Here is a 21,121-nt window from a genome sequence, read left to right as displayed (position 1 = left end):
TATTGTACTGTTTTTCTTATTATTTGGCTGGGGGTGACATTCTTTTGTAGTGGCTTTCTACAGTGGAGCTAACAGAACTCAAGAATTAGGGTATAAATATTGCTATAATGTCATGAGAAGGATTGTTATGTAATTTTCCTTTCTTGTAACCATCTTTCTCAAGTTTTATATCAGTAGGTTATGCTGGCCTCATAAAATTAGTAGAGAAGGGTTGCCTCCCTTTTAAAATTTTATTTGCCCTGAGAGTGTTATGAGATTTGTTATTTTTTAAATGTTTGGAAGAATTCTTCAGTGAAGCCTATGTCTGGAGTTTTCTATTTGAGAATATTTTTAAATTAATAGACTTTAGATTTACAGAAAAATTGAGCAGAAAGTACAGTTTCCATTTATCCCTCTCTTTTGCACAATTCTCATCTATTATTAACATCTTGCATTAGTGTGGTACATTTGTTTCAGTTGAACTAATATTGATACATTATTATTAACTAAAGTTCATGGTTTACATTAAGGTTCACTCTTTGTCTTGCATTTTGCAGGTTGTTTTTTTTTCTTTTGTGAGACAGTGTCTTGCTATATTTTTCTCGCTAGGCTGGTCTCAAGCTCCTGGGCTCAAGGGATCCTCCTGACTCAGTCTCCTAAGTAGCTGGAATTCCAGGTGTTCACCACTGTACATGGCTACTGTGGGTTTTGACAAATACATGATGTCCTGTGTTTATATATTCACAATTCCAGTATCATACAGAATAGTTTCAGTGTTCTAAAAATCCCCTGTGGCTTACCTGGTCATTCCTCCCTTCTCCCTGAGACTCCGGCAACCACTTTTTACTGTCTCTATAGTTTTGCTTTTAAGAATGTCATATAGTTGGAATTATATGGTATGTAGTTATTTCACTGGCATCTTTCACTTAGCAATATTCATTTAATGTTCCTCTCTGTCTTTTTGTGGCTTGATAGCTGATTTTTTTTGTTTAGTAATATTTTATTGTATGGAGGTACCACAGTTTGTTTATGCATCCACCTATTGATAGACATCTTGGTTGCATACAAATTTTAGCACTTATGAATAAAACTGCTATGGTGAGCTGAGATCGCACCACTGTGGAACAGGAATTAAAAGAAATTAAAGAATGTGTAAGCAGAAACTCAGTTATATGTAAGAAAACCCAATTCCCCCTGAGAAAGAGAAAGAGAAAGAGCTGGAGTCCTTTAAAAATTAACTGCCTGAACTGAAGGAAATAGAGACACAAAAAACTCCGCAAAAAATCAATGAATCCAGGAGCTGGTTTTTTGAAAAGATCAACAAAATTGATAGACCGCTAGCAAGACTAATAAAGAAGAAGACAGAAGAATCAAATAGATGCAATAAAAAATGATAAAGGGGATATCACCACCGATCCCACAGAAATACAAACATACAAACTACCATCAGAGAATACTATAAACACCTCTATGCAAATAAACTAGAAAATCTAGAAGAGATGGATAAATTCCTTGACACCATACACTCTCCCAAGACTAAACCAGGAAGAAGTTGAATCTCTGAATAGACCAATAACAGGCTCTGAAATTGAGGCAATAATTAATAGCTTACCAGCCAAAAATAGTCCAGGACCAGACGGATTCACATCCGAATTCTACCAGAGGTACAAGGAGGAGCTGGTACCATTCCTTCTGAAACTATTCCAATCAATAGAAAAAGAGGGAATCCTCCCTAACTCATTTTATGAGGCCAGCATCATCCTGCTACCAAAGCCTGGCAGAGACACAACAAAAAAAGAGAATTTTAGCCCAATATCCCTGATGAATATTGATGCAAAAATCCTCAATAAAATACTGGCAAACCGAATCCAGCAGCACATCAAAAAGCTTATCCACCATGATGAAGTGGGCTTCATCCCTGGGATGCAAGGCTGGTTCAACATATGCAAATCAATAAACGTAATCCAGCATATAAACAGGACCAAAGACAAAAACCACAGGATTATCTCAATAGATGCAGAAAAGGCCTTTGACAAAATTCAACAGCCCTTCGTGCTAAAAACTCTCAATAAATTAGGTATTGATGGGATGTATCTCAAAATAATAAGAGCTATGTATGACAAACCCACAGCCAATATCATACTGAATGGGCAAAAACTGGAAGCATTCCCTTTGAAAACTGGTACAAGACAGGGATGCCCTCTCTCACCACTCCTATTCAACATAGTGTTGGAAGTTCTGGCCAGGGCAATCAGGCAGGAGAAGGAAATAAAGGGTATTCAATTAGGAAAAGAGGAAGTAAAATTGTCCCTGTTTGCAGATGACATGAGTTTATATTTAGAAAACCCCATTGTCTCAGCCCAAAATCTCCTTAAGCTGATAAGCAACTTCAGCAAAGTCTCAGGATACAAAATCAGTGCGCAAAAATCACAGGCATTCTTATACACCAATAACAGACAAACAGAGAGCCAAATCATGAGTGAACTCCCATTCACAATTGCTTCAAAGAGAATAAAATACCTAGGAATCCAACTTACAAGGGATGTGAAGGACCTCTTCAAGGAGAACTACAAACCACTGCTCAACGAAATAAAAGAGGACACAAACAAATGGAAGAATATTCCATGCTCATGGATAGGAAGAATTAATATCATGAAAATGGCCATACTGCCTGAGGTAATTTATAGATTCAATGCCATCCCCATCAAGCTACCAATGACTTTCTTCACAGAATTGGAAAAAAACTACTGTTCATATGGAACCAAAAAAGAGTACATTGCCAAGACAATCCTAAGCAAAAAGAACAAAGCTGGAGGCATCACACTACCTGACTTCAAACTATACTACAAGGCTACAGTAGCCAAAACAGCAGGGTACTGGTACCAAAGCAGATATATAGACCAATGGAACAGAACAGAGCCCTCAGAAATAATGCCACATATCTACACCTGTCTGATCTTTGACAAACCTGACAAAAACAAGAAATGGGGAAAGGATTCCCTGTTTAATAAATGGTGCTGGGAAAACTGGCTAGCCATATGTAGAAAGCTGAAACTGGATCCCTTCCTTACACCTTATATTAAAATTAATTCAAGATGGATTAAAGATTTAAATGTTAGACCTAAAACCATAAAAACCCTAGAAGAAAACCTAGGCAATACCATTCAGGACATAGGCGTGGGCAAAGACTTCATGTCTAAAACACCAAAAGCAATGGCAACAAAAGCCAAAATTGACAAGTGGGATCTAATTAAACTAAAGAGCTTCTGCACAGCAAAAGAAACTACCATCAGAGTGAACAGGCAACCTACAGAATGGGAGAAAATTTTTGCAATCTACTCATCTGACAAAGGGCTAATATCCAGAATCTACAATGAACTCAAACAAATTTATAAGAAAAAAACAACCCCATCAAGTGGGTGAAGGATATGAACAGACACTTCTCAAAAGAAGACATTTATGCAGCCAAAAGACACGTGAAAAAATGCTCATCATCACTGGCCATCAGAGAAACGCAAATCAAAACCACAATGAGATACCATCTCACACCAGTTAGAATGGCGATCATTAAAAAGTCAGGAACAACAGGTGCTGGAGAGGATGTGGAGAAATAGGAACACTTTTACACTGTTGGTGGGACTGTAAACTAGTTCAACCATTGTGGAAGTCAGTGTGGCAATTCCTCAAGGATCTAGAACTAGAAATACCATTTGACCCAGCCATCCCATTACTGGGTATATACCCAAAGGATTATAAATCATGCTGCTATAAAGACACATGCACACGTATGTTTATTGCGGCACTATTCACAACAGCAAAGACTTGCAACCAACCCAAATGTCCAACAGTGATAGAGTGGATTAAGAAAATGTGGCACATATATACCATGGAATACCATGCAGCCATAAAAAATGATGAGTTAATGTCCTTTGTAGGGACATGGATGAAGCTGGAAACCATCATTTTCAGCAAACTATCACAAGGACAAAAAGACAAACACCACATGTTCTCACTCATAGGTGGGAATTGAACAATGAGAACACATGGATGCAAGAAGGGGAACATCACACACTGGGGCCTGTCGTGGGGTGGGGGGAAGGGGGAGAGATAGTATTAGGAGATATACCTAATGTTAAATGACGAGTTAATGGGTGCAGCACACCAACATGGCACATGTATATATATGTAACAAACCTGCACGTTGTGCACATGTACCCTAAAACTTAAAGTATAATTAAAAAAAAATTAACTGCCTGTTTTTCTGTGACTAGTGAGCCTTATCTCTCCCTTTCTCAGGCATTGTAAAGACCCTGTTTCTCTAGCTGTGCAGCTGCAAGGTCACTAGACAGATAAACTCAAGCCGTAAAACATGTTTTTCCTTGAAAAGTAAGAAATGATGTAATGCATGTCTCAATTAATTGAATAACTGTCTTTATTTCTTGCTTCTGTTATATGCTTCCCCCTGCACAGATCTCCCCCTACCCCATGAAATGCTAAGGTAACTTAACTCTTTGTTCAGGTCTCAGTCCTTTGGATGTTAATCCGACTGAGCCAGTGCACCTAAATAATAAATATCCTCAATCCCTCGGTCTCTCTGATTCCCTAAAAAATCCCACTACGACTGCACTTCAGCCTGGCGAAAGAGCGAGACTCCATCTCAAAAACAACAACAACAAAAACCTGGTTTAAACCTTCATGTGTAGGTTTTTGTGTGGACATAAATTTTCAGCTATGTTAGGTAAATACCAAAGAGTGAAATTGATAGATTGCATGGTAAGAGAGTGGTTAACCATCAGAAACTGACAACCTGTCTTCCAGTGAGGCTGTGCCATTTTGCATTCCCACCAGCAAGAAATGAGAGTGCTGGTTGCTCCACATCCTCCCCAGCATTTGGTGCTATCACTGTTTCGGATTTTAGCCATCTTAATGTGTGTTGTGATATCTTATTATTTTAATTTGCAATTCCCTAATGACATATGATATTAAGTATCCTTTTATGTTTATTTGCCATCTGTGTGTCTTCTTTGGTCAGGTGTCTATTCAGATCTTTTGCCCATTTTTTAATTGGGTTGTTTTCTTATCGTTGAGTTTTAAGAATTTTTTGTATATTTGGGTACAATTGTTTTGCAGATATTTTCTTCTGATCTGTGGTTAGTCTTTTTATTTTCTTCAATATCTTTCTAAGAGCAGAAATTTTTAATTTTAATGAAGTCCAATTGATCAATTGTTTTCTTTTATGGATTGTGCACTTGGTATTGTGTCTAGAAATTAATAGCTAAACCCTAAGGTCATCTAGATTTTCTCCTATGTTATCTTCTAGATGTCTTATATTTCTGTGTGTTACATTTGGGTCTGTGCTTCATTTGGAGCTAATTTTTGTGAAAGGTCTGAGGTCTGTTTCTAGATTCCATTTCTTGTCCCCCACTCCCACCACCCACCCTGTCTTTCTCTTCCTCCCCCATCCTTTGCATGTGAGTGTTCCAGTACCATTTCCTGAAAAGACTGTCTTTCATCCTTGAATTGCCTTTACTCCTTTGTCAAAAATGCGTTGGTGATGTTTATGTGGATCTATTTCTAGGTCTCTATTCTGTTCTATTGATCTATTTGTCTATTCTTTCACCAATACCACACTGGCTTGATTGCATACCTTTATAAATCTTGAAGTTGGTGGTGTGAATTCTCCAACTTTGTTGTACTTCAGTATTGTGTTAGCCAGATTTTTAATTAAAAAATTTTATTTATTTTTAATTAAAAAATTTTTTTTGAGAGAAAGTCTCACTTTGTTGCCCAGGCTGGAGTGCGGTGGCATAATCTCAGCTCACTGCAACCTCCCTCTCCTGGATTCAAGCGATTCTCCTGCCTCAGCCTCCAGAGTAGCTGGGATTACAGGCGCGTGCTACCATGCCTGGCTAATTTTTGTATTTTTAGTAGATACGGGGTTTTGCCATGTTGGCCGGGCTGGTCTCAAACTCCTGGCCTCATATGATCCATCTGCCTCGGCCTCCCATGGTGCTGGGAGTACAGGCATGAGCCACCGTGCTCGGCCCATACAGATTGCATTTTGATAGATATAGAAGTATTTGGATTTTCTATGCTTCTATTGTCTGTTCTGATAGGTTGCATTTTTCAAGGAATTTGTTTTTATTTAAATTGTATAAATTATTTGCCTAAAGTTGTTTATAGTAAACCTCTATTTCTTTTTAATGTCTGAAAAAATCTGTTACCATTTCTGATAATGGTAACTCGTGTGTGTGTGTGTGTGTGTGTGTGTGTGTGTTTGAACAATTTTGCTAGGGGCTTATTAATTTTATTTGTCTCATCAATGAGCCAGTTTTGGGGTTTACTAATTTTCTCTTAATTTCAGATGAGTTCTTTATTATTAATTTCCTCCTGGTTTTTTTTTTTTTGAGATTGATTTGCTGTTCTTTTCCTAGTTTCTTAAAATGGAAGCTTGTGCCATACATTTGAAGTCTTTCCTCTTTTATAAAACATGCATGCAAGGTTATAATTTTTCTTCTGAGCACTGCTTTGAATGCATTCCACAGTCCTAATGAGTCGTATTTTTATTATCCTCTTGTTTAAAATGTTTTCTAATATCTTCTAAAATTTTTCTAATATTTAACTCAAGGGCTATTTTGAAGTATATTGCTTAATTTCCAAGCAATTGAGATACTTTAAAAAATATTTTGTTATTGATTTCTAGGCTGAAGCTTGCTTTGCTGACTGGAAAACAGTCTCTTCACTTAAACATAATTTTTATCAAGTTCCTTGTTTATTTTGCATCCCAAGTATCACCCTGGCATTAATTATTGCTTGACAAAATTATATTGACCATACTACATTCTACTTTTTACCCAATTTCCTCCCCTCCAAAACAAGGAACTTGTTAAAAACAAAGAAAGGGGTGAGTACATTGTTCTAAGTTCTAGCATTATATTACAGGAAAATAGTAAAAGTAATAATTTATGTAAAACTATAATTAATCAGGAGTAAGTGCTGTAACTCTCGTGTAGCTACCTAAAGAACAGTACAACAAGCTAATGAAGAGGAAAATGTAATAAAGAATTTGAATAATCCAAAAGAATGCAAAAATGAGAGAAAACAGAATATGAAATAGATCAAATAAGAAACAAATATTAATATGAGTTATAAAACCATATAGATGTGAATTATAAAACCATATAGATCAGTAGATTCATTAAATGTAAATAGACTAATACAATTAAAAGACTATTAAAAAAATACAAAGGCCAGGCGCAGTGGCTCACGCCTGCAATCCCGGCACTTTGGGAGGCTGAGGCGGGAGGATCACCTGAGATGAGGAGTTCCAGACTGCCTGGCCAACATGGTGAAATGCAAAATAAAGACCCATTCCTTGCCTTTGAATTTATAGTGTAGTCAGAAAGATAAATAGGTGAGCTGAAAATTACCTTGTAATCTGATAATTGCTGAAACAGAGGAACATAATGTTCTATCCTTGCTGCCTGGCCTAGGGAAAGGAGGTGATATTTGAAGGACGTCTTGGAAGCTAGCAGGTGTTTGCTAAGGTAGTGAGAGAGCACTTCCATCTGAGGAAATAGGAACAGCCCTTAAAGGACTGACAGTTGGGAAATCAGTGAATATAGTTCACCGTGGCTAGGGTGTGTGTGGGGAGGAGGTGTGAGAAGAGGATGTTGTTAACTTGGTGGAGCAACAGCAGGAGATGAATTTGTAGAGATAAGTTGGGTCTAAATTGTGAAGGACCAAGTATGCCCTGTTAAAAAATGTAGACTTCTTGTGTAGGCTGTGAAGGGCCACAGCTGGGAAAGACTTATGTTTTAGAAAGAAATGCTGGAAGATAGATTGGAAAAGGGAGAAATTGGTTCATTCATTCAATAAACATTTATTGAGCACCTACTGTGTGAAAACAACTTAGGTTCTAGGCACTTGGGATACAGATAGTAAAAAAAAGGCAGAAATATCTGCCCTAATGGAGCTTACCGCTTGCAATGTAATGAGATAGATAATATACCAATAAACATAGTAAATAAATTAATCGTACAGTATAATAGAAGGTGACAAATGCTAAGAAGAAAAAGTAGAGTAAGGGAGTTTTGAGAATGCCAGGTGGGAGTGGTCACAATTTAAGTAAGCTGGCAAGAAGCCCAATTTAGAGGTTGTTGCAGTAATTCAAATGAGAAAGACTTGTCTTAGGCTAAATGTGGGACTTTAAAATGGAGAGAAAGTATAGATTGGGAGGACATTTTTTCCTGTCTTTTTTGAACCTTTTTAGCCCGTAAGTATATAAATTTATGTTTATATTATAGATACAAATCTATAATGTATTGTTATGGGGTGAAGGACTTTGTAATGACCACCCTGTAAGTGAAACTTTGCCAGCCACACTGGAAACCTCTCCATTTGCCGCATCCCAATCACAAACCCCTCTGTTTCTGATAACATGATATTTATGGTAATCATTTTTCTGCATTTCTTTTTTTTTTTTAGCTGTTCTGTTAGATATTTTATTATTCTTAACTTTTAGTTTCAGGGGCACATTTGCAGGTTTGTTATATAGGTAAATTGTTTGTCACGGGGGTTTGGTGTACAGATTATTTCGTCACCCAGATAGTGTGCATAATACCCAATCGGTAGTTCCATTCCTCATCCTCCTCCCACCCTCTACCCTCAAGTAGGCCCTGGTGTCTATTGTTCCCTTCTTTGTGTCCATGTGTACTCAATGTTCAGTTTCCACTTATAAGTGGGAACATGTGGGTTTCGTTTTTGTGTCCCTGCTCTTAGTTCATTTAGGATAATGGCCTCCAGCTTCATCCATTTTGCTAGACGTGATCTCGTTGTTTTTTATGGCTGTGTAGTATTCCATGGTGTATATGTACCACATTTTCTTTATCCAGTCTACTGTTGGTGGGCATTTAGGTTGATTCCATTTCTTTGCTATTGTGAATAGTGCTGCAATGAACATAGGCATGAATGTGTCTTTATGGTAGAATGATTTATATTCCTTTGGATATATACCAGTAATTGGGATTGCTGGGTCAAATGGTAGTTCTGTTTTAAGTTCTTTGAGAAATCTTCAAACTGCTTTCCCCAATGGCTGAACTAATTTACATTCCCACCAGCAGTGTATAAACGTTCCCTTTTCTCTACAGCCTCCCTGGCATGTTATTTTTTGACTTTTTAATTGAAGACATTCTGACTGGTGTGACATGGTATCTCATTGCACTTTTTATTTGCATTTCTTTAGTGATTAGTGACATTGAGTATTTTTATATTTTCTGCATTCCTTGATAATTTTATTAATCAAATATATGTCTCTAGACACTATAGCTTAGTCCTGCCTATTTTTTAAATGTCTTTGTCTTTTTTTTTAAGCTATAGGTTTTCTCTCCTTGCTTTCTTTTTCCTTACAGTTTATCAGCGAAGAACTAGGCTATGTGACTTTAGAATTTCCCATAGCCTGGAGACTTTTCTTATTATAAATTCATGGTATAGCTCAACATGTTCCTCTGCCCTTTGTAGGTCTTATAAGTTGACAGTTGGACCCAGAGGCTTCATCAGACTCAGGTGTTATCCCTTTGGCCTGACAATAGCAGTAGAGTGTTCTTTCATTGAAAACCACATCATGTCTAATTATCTCTTTTGCAATGTTAGTAGCTGTTTTTGCTCAATGCCTAGAATTAGTAATTCATTGGGATTGCAAAGTTGTGATATTCTAATTATATCATATCTGTTTTAGTTATTAGCTAGAATTCTTTTGCAAAGAGTCATTTCCCCTTTTACTGTGTGGATATCCAGTGGTATAGTGCCAATAGGAATGGCAGCATAAATGCCTTTTTCATTATTTACCAGTGTTTAAGGTAATGAGTTAGTTCCCTAACATTCTCCTTTTTTATTACTCTATCAACATTTCCAGACTTTGGAAAGGGAGCCTTGATTGGTCAGTTTTAAGAATTTATAGGTACTAGATTGCTCCAGTCTCTTCGGATATCACCTGGCTATATTTGAATCAGGCAAAACCCTTCCCTGTTTTAACTTCTGCTCTAAAGTTGGCTCATCATGTGTTCAAGTGTATGTTTGTTGACTACTTTGGGCTTCTTTTGTTTTCACTACCTCAGATAGCCAATTGCTTTCTTCTGCTTCTTCCTGTACAGATGTTGATATCTTACAGGTCTTGTGGCAGTTCGTTTATCCTCAGCTGCTTGTATTTCTGGGGGATAGCTTATCATCTAGTTTTGTTGTGAATATTTTCCAAGGGATTTGGCTTTGCTGTCTAGTTGCTTGGTCTGTTTTTATGTGGAAATCAAGGAGGTTTTTAAAAAAATCTTACTGCCACCAGTGCCATCTCCCAGAAAGGGATTGAATCATGGAAGAGTTAGTGTGGAATTGAGAATAAATTTGAAGTTTTTAACTTGGAAGATCTGGTAAATGGTAATTTTATCGATGAAGATTTAAAAAATGTAAGAGAAGGAACAAGACAGTAAGTGGAGGATAAGACCAATTTTTGATTTCTTAGGTTTGAAATACTCTATTTGACATCCTCTAATAGAAATTCCTTCTGAAGAAGTATGCTGCTAGAATTTGACAGAGCTAGGTGATGGAACATCAACACTTTGAGAGTAATCAAAGCCATTACAAGTAGGAAAAATTATATTTTTGGTAAAAATTAGTGTGGAAAACCAGTAGAATAGGAAACATGCACTTGAAGATAAAACACTAATAACACAGGCCAGGCATGGTGGCTCATGCCTGTAATCCCAGCACTTTGGGAGGCTGAGGCGGGTGGATCACCTGAGGTCAGAAGTTCAAGACCAGCCTGGTCAACATGGTGAAACCCCGTCTCTACTAAATATACAAAAATTAGCCGGGCGTGGTGGCGGGCGCCTGTAATCCCAGCTACTCAGGAGGCTGAGGCAGGAGAATCGCTTGAACCCGGGAGGCAGAGGTTGCAGTGAGCCGAGATTGCGCCATTGCATTCCAGCCTGGGCAACAAGAGCAAAACTTCGTTCCAAAAAATAAAAAAACACAAAACACTAATAACACACATTTATGAACTAGTAGTTTTATGTATTTTCTACAAATATACACAATGCATTTACATTGAGAAGCAATCCAAAGAGGAAGACAATATGCAAAGATCTATTTACATGGATGCAACTGGTTTTTTAGTCATTAGGTACAGGTGCCATATATATTTAATATAATATCAAGGCAATGAATTTATAAAATCTGAGTATTTTTCCAACTTGAGACCCTAGATAAAGATGATAAGGACTTATAATCTCCAAGTTTTTATAATTTTAGTAGACTTTAGTATACTATCACAGATCCTTTAAGAGTTAGTGAGAAAGTCTTCTTTCTTATAAGCTATTCTAGATAGTTCTAAGCTCTATCTTCAAAGAGGATTTTTCAAATAGTATACATTTTTGGACACTCCTTTTTAAACATTTCCTTTGTTCTAAATATCAACCCAAATGATTTACTTTGGATGTCTTTTCCTTCCTTATCTTTCTTTTTTATTATTATTATTATTCTTAGGCCAGTCTTCAGAGACCTGAGATAAAACTTGAATCACTGAAAGAAGATATTAAGGAATTCTTTAAAATATCAGGTTTGTAATTTTTTTCCTAATAACTTAAGGCAAAATAAGAAAATGTTTTATTTATTCCTAATTCTTTAAGCCCTCAAGCTTGTACAACCACCTTACTTTGTTGTCGTTGTTCTGTTTTGTTTTGTTTTAGGCTTTTAGCAGCCTGAAGCCATGGTTTTTGGTTTCTGTCTCTAGTGATAAGCAGAAAAGAGAGATGAGGAAAGGGCTTTACTGGCCCAATCAGAAACAGAAACTAAGAAGCTGTGACTATTCTCTCCCTTGGATACCATTACAAGGCAAAATAAATAATATTTTATCCCCAGCCTTCCAATTACTCATTCAAAATTGTGAAAACTATGGCCAAATAGGTTTCTATTTAGGGAGAATTAGAACTATTAGACATTTTAACAAAATGGTGCAAAAATTCAAGAACTCTGTGAGAAAGACTCCTTTGCATTAGTTAGATTTAAATACTGTTTACCTTACTGGTAATATCCTGATGGATAAATACATCCATAAGGTATTAAGTATCTCCTTAGTTAAGTAATTTTTCATTTTACTTTTCAGTTGTGACTTTTTTCCTTTTATGCTTTCACAGAAAATAAAAAGAAAATTCTAACTTTTCATAGAGCAAGAGGAGAGAGAGGTTCCCTAGTCCAACATCTGCATATGGGAACTGAGATGTTAAGTGGTTGACCCAGATAGTTAGCAGCTGAGCTAACTGGTCTGACTATTGGTAACTCACAATAATCTGCCTCTGTCATCCAGGACTTTGCCAATCAGTTAATTATAACTAGATACTTGTCATCTATCTTCATCAGGTGGCTGTTTTTTGCCGTTCCCTTGGCACATTCCTTATAGCTTTAGTAGTACAACATGTGAAGATTGTGACATTCATTGAGCACTTTGATAGTGAAAAAGGAAATGTTCCTCCCAACCTGATAAAATGGTGCAATAATGATATTATTTTAAAATATCATGTTGATGACTTTGCTACTCAGTGTTAGCCAAGGGATATGGTAAGTGTATAGGAAATAATGTTTAATAACGCTTTACATAGGGATTGGCAGTTGACAAAATTCTTTCACAAATAAATATGATGCCAAAGTTTTATTAAAATAAATTTAATTATGATGTATGTTTATTTAAAAACTAGTATGTTCATATATTTTATTCTTTTTTTAAAAAACAGGTTGGGAGAAGAAACTTCAGAATGCTGTTTATAGTGAACTGAGTGTGTGAGTTTTCCCACCTATTTTACAATAGTGTTTTGTTTAGCTATATTTACTTTGTGAGTAACAAAACCAGTATTGTTATGTATACTTGTTGTATTATTATTTATCATTAATATTTATACAGCATTTCAAGTAAGTTAATACAATTAAAAATTACTACCGTCTTGCCTGACAAATAATAAGAAATAGGTGTTGTTTTTTTTTTTTTTTACCACCCACCCACTATTTAATTTTTTTAGTTTTCTTTCTGAGATGGAGTCTCACTCTGTTGCCCAGGCTGGAGTGCAGTGCAATGATCTTGGCTTAACTGAAACCTCTGCCTCCCAGGTTCAAGTGATTCTTGTGCCTCAGCCTCCCAAGTTGCTGGGATTACAGGCCGCTGCCACAACACCTGGCTAATTTTTGTATTTTTAGTAGAGATAGGGTTTCACCATGTTGGCCAGTCTAGTCTCGAACTCCTGACCTCAAGTGATCCACCTGCATTGGCCTCCCAAAGTGCTGGGATTAGAGGTAGGAGATACTGCATCCAGCCCCACCCATTATTTTATATTAACAATTCATTTATCTAGTGTAATTAGGGAATAAGATGTTTCTCTGAAGTTAATATTTCAGATAACTGAAGCTTACTAACATTCTTCTTATTGTTGTCATTTTGGGTATTATACTTTTTGTGTCTTTATAAGCTGTCCATTCTAAACATGATTATCTTTTTTGTTCTTTGGCAAAATTGGTGTCATTATTAAGAATGTCCATGTTTTTGTTTATTTAGATTTAACATCAGGGTCTATTAAGGTGTATAGAACTGTTTGCCATTTTAAAAAAATGTAGATCCAGAATGTTAGCTTTTGTAGTTTCTTCAACGTTTGTTACTTGTCAATTATTTATTGAATACCTACCATGTGGCAGCACCATACTAAGCACTGAGCATATAGTATAGAACAATAAACACAATTTCTGCCCTCATGGAGTTCATAGTCTAACAGAGTTCCCAAGTCTAATTGCATTCCCATGTCTCCTTTTTTTTTTCCTTTACTGCTATCACTGTATTTATGTCTGTAGCATTCTCTAGTGTTTAACATTCCCATTTGCAACTTGATCTTTCCAGTTCGTTAACTGGGAAATGACATAATGCAGCTTACCAGAATTGTTTCTAAAATTAAGAGACTCAGATGAACCCCTATGCACATGTGCTTTAGATACAATTTTTAAAGATTAGCATTTGCTTCTTTGCTTTGCTCAAATCCATCTTCCCAGCTGGATTTGAATTCTTAAATAATGTTAGATATAAGTGTATCTAACAATTGAAGTTGACTGTGACCATACCTTTAACAGTACTGTGACAGTACCTTTGGCAGTCACCAAAAGAATAGACATTTATCATGACAAGTAAGGTTTTAAATTTACAATATGTACTAAAGGTGCCTGTTGTGTATAATTCCAAACACTGGATTCTCAATCTGAGGTGATATTACTAATATTCCTGAAAATTGTTCTGTGTGACAGACTTGACCTTTTACTTGATAGAGGAGGGACTGTGTTTTATTCATTATCATATTGTTGGTATTCTGTACAATAGAACTTTAAGTATATATTTTCTGAATAACTCGTTGGGATTTTTTTAAGGAGTCCAGTGATATTATTTTTATTCCTCACTTGGGTTCTGAACAAATTAAGAAACAAGATAAAACAAAAAAGCAGATGGGAGATCAAAATTACACTTTTATTACTGATAAAGACTAGATAGGAGGACATAGCTTAGTATGAGAGCAAAATTAGTCTTTCAACTGAACTCCAGAATTAAATAGATTTAACCTTCCAGTCAAATAGCATTGGATCAGGGGCAGTATGTTCAGTTTATTCCTCTCAGATTTAAAAGTTGAATAAGGCATTAAACCTCTTCTGTAGTGTACTGAGTTAAGCCTTAGAGAGAGTCCAAGAATGTTACAGTAATGGAACTCTTTTCACATGGAAGTGCACATCAGGGATGGGGAAGAAACATTTCCCCTAACATAAGTCAAAAGAATAAAGAAGACTTAGTGTATTCTGTTGCATTTTTCATTGGCAGCAACTGTTAGATGGATGAATAAGGAAAGCAAAAAGGAAAGTATGAATATTCATTAGGTAATATTAAACAATGGGAGATAAAAAATACACATCCTCATGCCTAATAGAGGTATAGAACACATGAGCTATACAGACTATACAGACTGAAAACAGCACGCTTCGTTGTACTTGTTTTAGTAAGCATTACAAAGATTTTAGTCAGTTTCTTATTTAACAAATACACTAGAAAATTTTCTGTATTTTGTTATTTACATGAAATTTTAAACTAGTCTAGGTTAGCACTCTCCATTTCAGATTGCATACTTTAATTATCTTTTCCATTCATTTAAAACAATTAGTTATATATTTATTATTGTGTTAATAACTATTTAGTATTATATTAATGATAATTTACAGTGATTGAATGCTTATTTTATGCCAACACTTTATATGCATTGGCGTAGTCAATATAATCTTCATTACAACCCTACGAAGTAAAATTTATTATGATCACCATTTTACGGAAGAGAAAAATGAGGCTTAAACCATGTTTTAGTTTGTCTCGTGATGCTATAACAGAATACCTGAGATTGGGTAATTTATAATAAACAGAAATTTATTGGCTCACAGTTCTGGAGGCTGGGAAGTCCAATATCAAGGTGCCAGCATCTGGTGAGAGCCTTCTTGCTGCATCATCCCATGGTAGAAGGTGAGAGGGCAAGAGGGGGTTTAACCCACCCTTTTATAATGGCATCAATCCCACCCATGCAGGTGAAGCTCTTATGGCCTAATCACTTCTGAAAGATCCCACCTCTTAATACCGTTACAATCGCAAATTTTAACATGAGTTTTGGAAAGGACAAACATTCAAACCATGGCAGAACACTTAAGTAACTTGTTGAAGATCATATAGCTAGCAAATGGCAGTGCTAGGGCTTAACCTCCAGCTATATGATTCCAAAGCCCATGCATTTTACTACGTCTCACATAGGTCTGTGTCTTATCTCTTGACTGGATTAAAAATGTTCTGGAACAAAAATTGTGTCTTACATTTCTTTCATATTTCCTATAGCATCAAATAAATGACATTGAGTCAGCAAATAGTTATTGAGCCACCTACCAATGCTAACACATGACAAATATTTGTTGAATTGAGGAGACAGTGCAATTATTAGTCTTAGCCTTACTGTATTTAAGACAATCTTTACATGCAAAATGAAAATAGGTCAGTTTATTTCTGTGTCTTAGTCTTCATTGTACTTTGTACAGAGTAGTTTATAAGAAATTAGATGACCTATTCTTTTTCCCTCAAAGAACATAAAGAAGTACATAAACCTTAACAATCTTATTCTATAAGTGCATGTTATAAAAACATATAGCATAGTTTGCTGTTATAGTAGATACATCCAAATGTCTACCATACCTTAGAGAGTTATGAGTGTCAAACAGTAGTGGGCCTAAAATGGAAGGATGTTAGATAATGGATACCTTACACTAGACCACAGATTTGGGTAAGTCTTCGTACACATTCATGGCTTTCACTGGGAGAATGCTCAAGCAGTAGACTTGGGTAACTCTGAAACATCCTAAATGTACAGTTCTTCTTTGCCCTCTTAGTTTGAAATGCTACTGTATGTTTGCTATTGTGCACAGAACCAGGTGCTGTTGATAATGAACAGGCTAGACAGTCTTTGTCTCCTGGAACTTACATCCCAGTTGGGCATACAGACTTTAAAGAGGCAATTACAGTGCAGTAAAATAAGTGCAACAATTAGGGAAATACAAGGAACACATAAGGCCGGCATTTAACTTAGATTTGGGGATGCCATGGTGGCTTACCAAAGGAAGCAATATCCAGGCTGAGATCAGAAAGCTAAGCTAGAGTTTGTCAGGGGAAAGAGTAGAGAAGAAAAGCACTTTAGGCAGAAGGGAATAGCAGGCTCAGAGATTTAGAAGTGGAAAAGAGTGTGGTGCAAACGTGGTAGAAAAGTTTGTATGGCTGAATGGTAGCAGGTGAAGGGATCATGGCTAAGGATGATTCTAGATTTATAAACAGGATTGTGCTTCTTAAGACTTTGTAGACTGGATCCTAAAAGCGTTTGGGTGCCATTTTAAAATTGTAAGTAAAATAGTAACATGATCAAATTTGCATTTTATTCATTCAACAATATATTGGTTATCTACTATGTACCAGGCATTATGCTAGATGCTGGAATTACAATTACTGGTGAATAAGGAAGACATCACTTCTGGCCAACATCCAGGAAAATTGGTGAATAGGTTGAAAACAGTCTGGAAGCACTTAGGAACCTGCTGGATAAATGTAGGCAAGGAGTAATGGTTGCCTAAAATAGTTTACTGTCAGTAGGTAGATCATCTTAAGTTATTTAGGGAGACTTGGGGGACAAGAAAAAATAGAGTCAAGTGTGCTGTATAAGTTTCTGTGCATTTTTCCTATCTGGCAACTCTTATCTCTGCATATTACTAAATGTAAGCTCCATGAGGGCAGATATTTTAGCCAGTTTTGTTCACTTCTGTATCTCTTTTATATTGTGTAGGTTGTCATTAAATATTTCTGAAAAAATAAATATCTAACTTGATTTTGGTCTTAATATGAATGACTTTCAAGTTGCCTCCTCTTGTTACCTGTATTTTGGATACCTTTCTTTGATCATTAACTATTAAGATCATCAGTAAAGTCTGTCCAATTTTAATCCTAAATTTCTTTTTTTTTTTTTTTTTTTGAGATGGAGTCTTGCTCTGTCGCCCAGGCTGGAGTGCAGTGGCGCAGTCTCGGCTCACTGCAAGCTCCACCTTCCAGGTTCACGCCATTCTCCTGCCTCAGCCTCCCGAGTAGCTGGGACTACAGGCATGCGCCACCACGCCCGGCTAATTTTTTTGTATTTTTAATAGAGACGGGGTTTCACCATGTTAGCCAGGATGGTCTCGAGCTCCTGACCTCATGATCCACCCGCTTCGGCCTCCCGAAGTGCTGGGATTACAGGCATGAGCCACCGCGCCTGGCCTTAATCCTAAATTTCTAAGCTTTATTAAATTTAGACATAATTACCATTAAAAGTGGAAGCAAATGGTATATTGGACAATGTGAGATAGTTTTTAAACTATCTTACATATAAGACAAGAAATATCAAGGTATCTAGAGACTTAACTTTTTTTTCGTTTGTGAATGGGAAAGGTACATGAAATGTAGATTTTAGTAGAAAAATAATTTGCCAGAAATAATCAATTTGTGAAACTGTCTTATAGATTAGGTGGGATAGGTTGCCTTTCTCTATTCCAGCAATGTTTCTATGGACAGTTTAGCCTTTTACATGTAGGCTCCAGGACAGATGCAAGTGGTTTTGAATATTATTAACCTTTTACATGCTTTTGTCCCACTTTGTACCAGGAATTTCTTGAGAATTCAGTCTATGGTTCTTGATTATTGGAACATGACTGTTTTGCTGTAGGTACAAGTCTGATGACTAATTTCAAGAGGAGTTATATATTGTTGTGAAATGGATTGGAATCTCCAAATAAATATTGAACCATCATGTCTTCCTACTGCCTTTTCTATCTGTGATTTCATACCACTCTGCACTTCAGTCATTATGTTCCAGTGGTCCTGACTTTTTCTGATCCTTAAACGTTTCAAGCATTACCTCCTCAGAATTCTTGTGCTTGCCATCCCTCTGCTGGAATATTCTTCCCCCAGATCTTTGCATGGTTGGCTCCTTCACACTGATGTCTTGGTTTAAGTATAAAATCCCCTAAGAGGACTTCACTGACCTCCAAATTTATTGTGTTTTATTACCCTGCTTTCATTTTTTCACGGCACTTATTACAATCTGATATTATTTTATTTGTATGTGTTTGTGATTATTGGCTTTCTTCATGAGAATGTTACGTCCATGAGAACAGAGAATGTTACCTCAATCACCACCTTATACTTAGTACCTAGAATGGCCCAAGTATTTGTTGACTAAATCAACCTATTTTCTTAATAAAAACAGTATATTTTGAATATAAAATGAAATGTTACTGGAAAAACAGTTTATAACATGGACTACAGAGGTAAGTAATATCTAACCAAGAGAATAATGTGTGATATTTAGCTGCCTCTTTTTGCTCCTAGGTTTCCTTTACCTAGTCATCCTGCTGCACCTCCTGAACATCTTAAAGAACCTTTGGTATACATGAGGAAAGCACAGGTTGGCTATTGTTCCATTTCATTTTATTTTTTCATGCCAAGTTATGTAATACAGAGCAAAAGATCATTATTGATGTCAGGAGTATGTATTATTAATTATGAAATACTGGGTTAGAACCACTAAATTTATGTTAATGGTATTTGTATATTCTCCCATTTTATTTTCAGTAACCAAGGATCATACCTATTTAACTATGGCAACCCTGGGAAAAATGGGGTAGAAGGGGAAAAAATCATCTACTATACTGGCCTGCAATTTAAAATATGGTACAAGTATAATGTGGCAATCTATTCTTCATGGCCTGTGATATTAAAGGAATGAAATGTGAATGAACTGACACCCTCTTTCCTTAAAATTTTGGCCTTTGAAGCCAGTGTTATTGAAAATGTATTTAAAATATATTTGTTCTCACAGTAGGCTGTCACCTATTAATTGTATGCTGTTATAGAACTCTGATAAGCCTGCTATCAAAAAGGGGTGGCAAAAAACTAAGAATAAAATGACAAAATAAAATAATTTAAGCATAAAGACTATGAATAGTTATTAAAATGGAAGCTCAAGAGGTTCTAGCGCATGCCCCTAGCTCTTTTAACTGTCCTTCATCTCAGCATAGCCTCACTCACCTCCCCTCAGTCCAGTCCTGTCCGTAAGCCTTCCTCACAGTGCTGGTTGAGCAGGATTCTGTGACTGCCACTGCTGAGGCACGTAATGAGCACCACAGTCAGTCGACCATCATTCTTCAGCATAGCCTCAGAGATGGATTTTTAAAACCTTTTTTGGTATGAAATATTTCAAAGGTACCTCAAAGAACTCCCACGAACCCATCACTCAGCTTCCACAGTTATCATCATGGTTCTTCTGCTCTTGAAAATTTTCTGCAGAGTCATCACATTCCACAACAGTCGAAATTAGGCACTTTTTTTCAACTTTTATTTTTATTAAAAAAAATCATCAAAATTAGATGGTGAAAAGAAGCAATATGAATAAAAACCTTGGAGATATTTGAGGAAGTATATATTTCTATCTCTAGGTGGTATCTTTTAGGGCTGGAAATCAGTTAATGTTTATTTATCAATTTGTCATAAAGCATAATAAATAATACGTATTTGAAAAAATTGTGGGGTTTTTTTGTTATAAAGATTTAAACTCAATAAAATAAAACTAAGAAGGTTGGGCCTGAATATTTTTTAGTGAAATTGAAAATTTCTAAACAGTATAGAGAAAGTATCAGTTTTTACATACTAGGTGTAAGAAACAAAACATAAAGGTTTTTTTTTTTTTAATCATGACTGAAAAGAAGAGATAGAGAGGTAAATAATAAGTCCACTCTTAGAGCTTACTGCTAGTTGCTGAGAATATATGTGAGTGATAGGTACATGTATGATACTCCTCTCTTTTCTTTCTGGACTTTCCCATGTATATCAGGGATCTGCAAACCACAGCCCCTGGGCCAAATCCAACCTGCCACCTATTTTTATGGGGTTGGCAAACTAGGAATTTAATTTCTACTTTTTACATTTTTAAGTGGTTGAAAAATCAAAATAAGCATAATCTTGTGACACATGAAAACTATATGAATCACTAAGATATGTTTTATTGGAAAATAGTCATGTTCATTCATTTGCATATTGGTTGTTGCTGCTTTTGCACAAAAGTGACAGCCTGAAGTGGTTGCGATAGAGACCCATGGACTGCAAAGCCTAAAATATTTACTATCTTCCCTTTCATACAAGGTTTGCCAATCCCTGCACTAAATTATTCATTCTTCAATAGCAGGGATTGTGCTTTTTATGGCCAGCATCTAGCATAGTACCCAGCCCACAGAACACTCTTGATAAGGTTTGCTGAGCTAATTGATTCTTTAACCATGGCCATACTGATTACCTCCCCTATCAGTAAGTGTCTACCTGTCTTTCTATATTTGTTCTTTTTGAGACACTTAGTTGCTTAGCTCCCTATTTTGGGGGGCAATTCTCTCTTCTTTCCATGAAAGCTACCTAGTCTGGATCACATGACTTGTATTGCATCATGTTCTTCCTTACGTTTCATAATCTCTTCCCCAACAG

General features: G+C 36.2%; 1 protein-coding gene across 4 annotated transcripts in view; it reads left to right on the top strand.

Moving 5' to 3' along the window:
* The window catches only part of TBC1D19 (TBC1 domain family member 19), a 178,450-nt gene that overhangs the window by 7,221 nt on the left and 150,108 nt on the right, over positions 1-21,121 (top strand). For 3 of the 4 annotated variants that reach the window (XR_004027327.1, XM_030801175.1, XM_003258555.3), the window contains exons 2-4: positions 11,515-11,587; positions 12,759-12,804; positions 18,980-19,055. The exons of the other annotated variant lie outside the window; for it this stretch is intronic. Coding sequence is in view for 2 of the 3 variants with exons in the window: in XM_030801175.1 (XP_030657035.1) it covers positions 11,515-11,587; positions 12,759-12,804; positions 18,980-19,055 (195 nt within the window). In the remaining variant the exon portion in view is untranslated. The remainder of the gene's footprint in view (positions 1-11,514; positions 11,588-12,758; positions 12,805-18,979; positions 19,056-21,121) is intronic. 4 annotated transcript variants of the gene reach the window in all.

Source organism: Nomascus leucogenys, chromosome 20 (assembly GCF_006542625.1).
Source record: "Nomascus leucogenys isolate Asia chromosome 20, Asia_NLE_v1, whole genome shotgun sequence".
Lineage (NCBI taxonomy): Eukaryota > Metazoa > Chordata > Mammalia > Primates > Hylobatidae > Nomascus > Nomascus leucogenys.
Note: the sequence above shows the minus strand (reverse complement) of the source record. Positions and strands in the feature narration are given on the sequence as shown.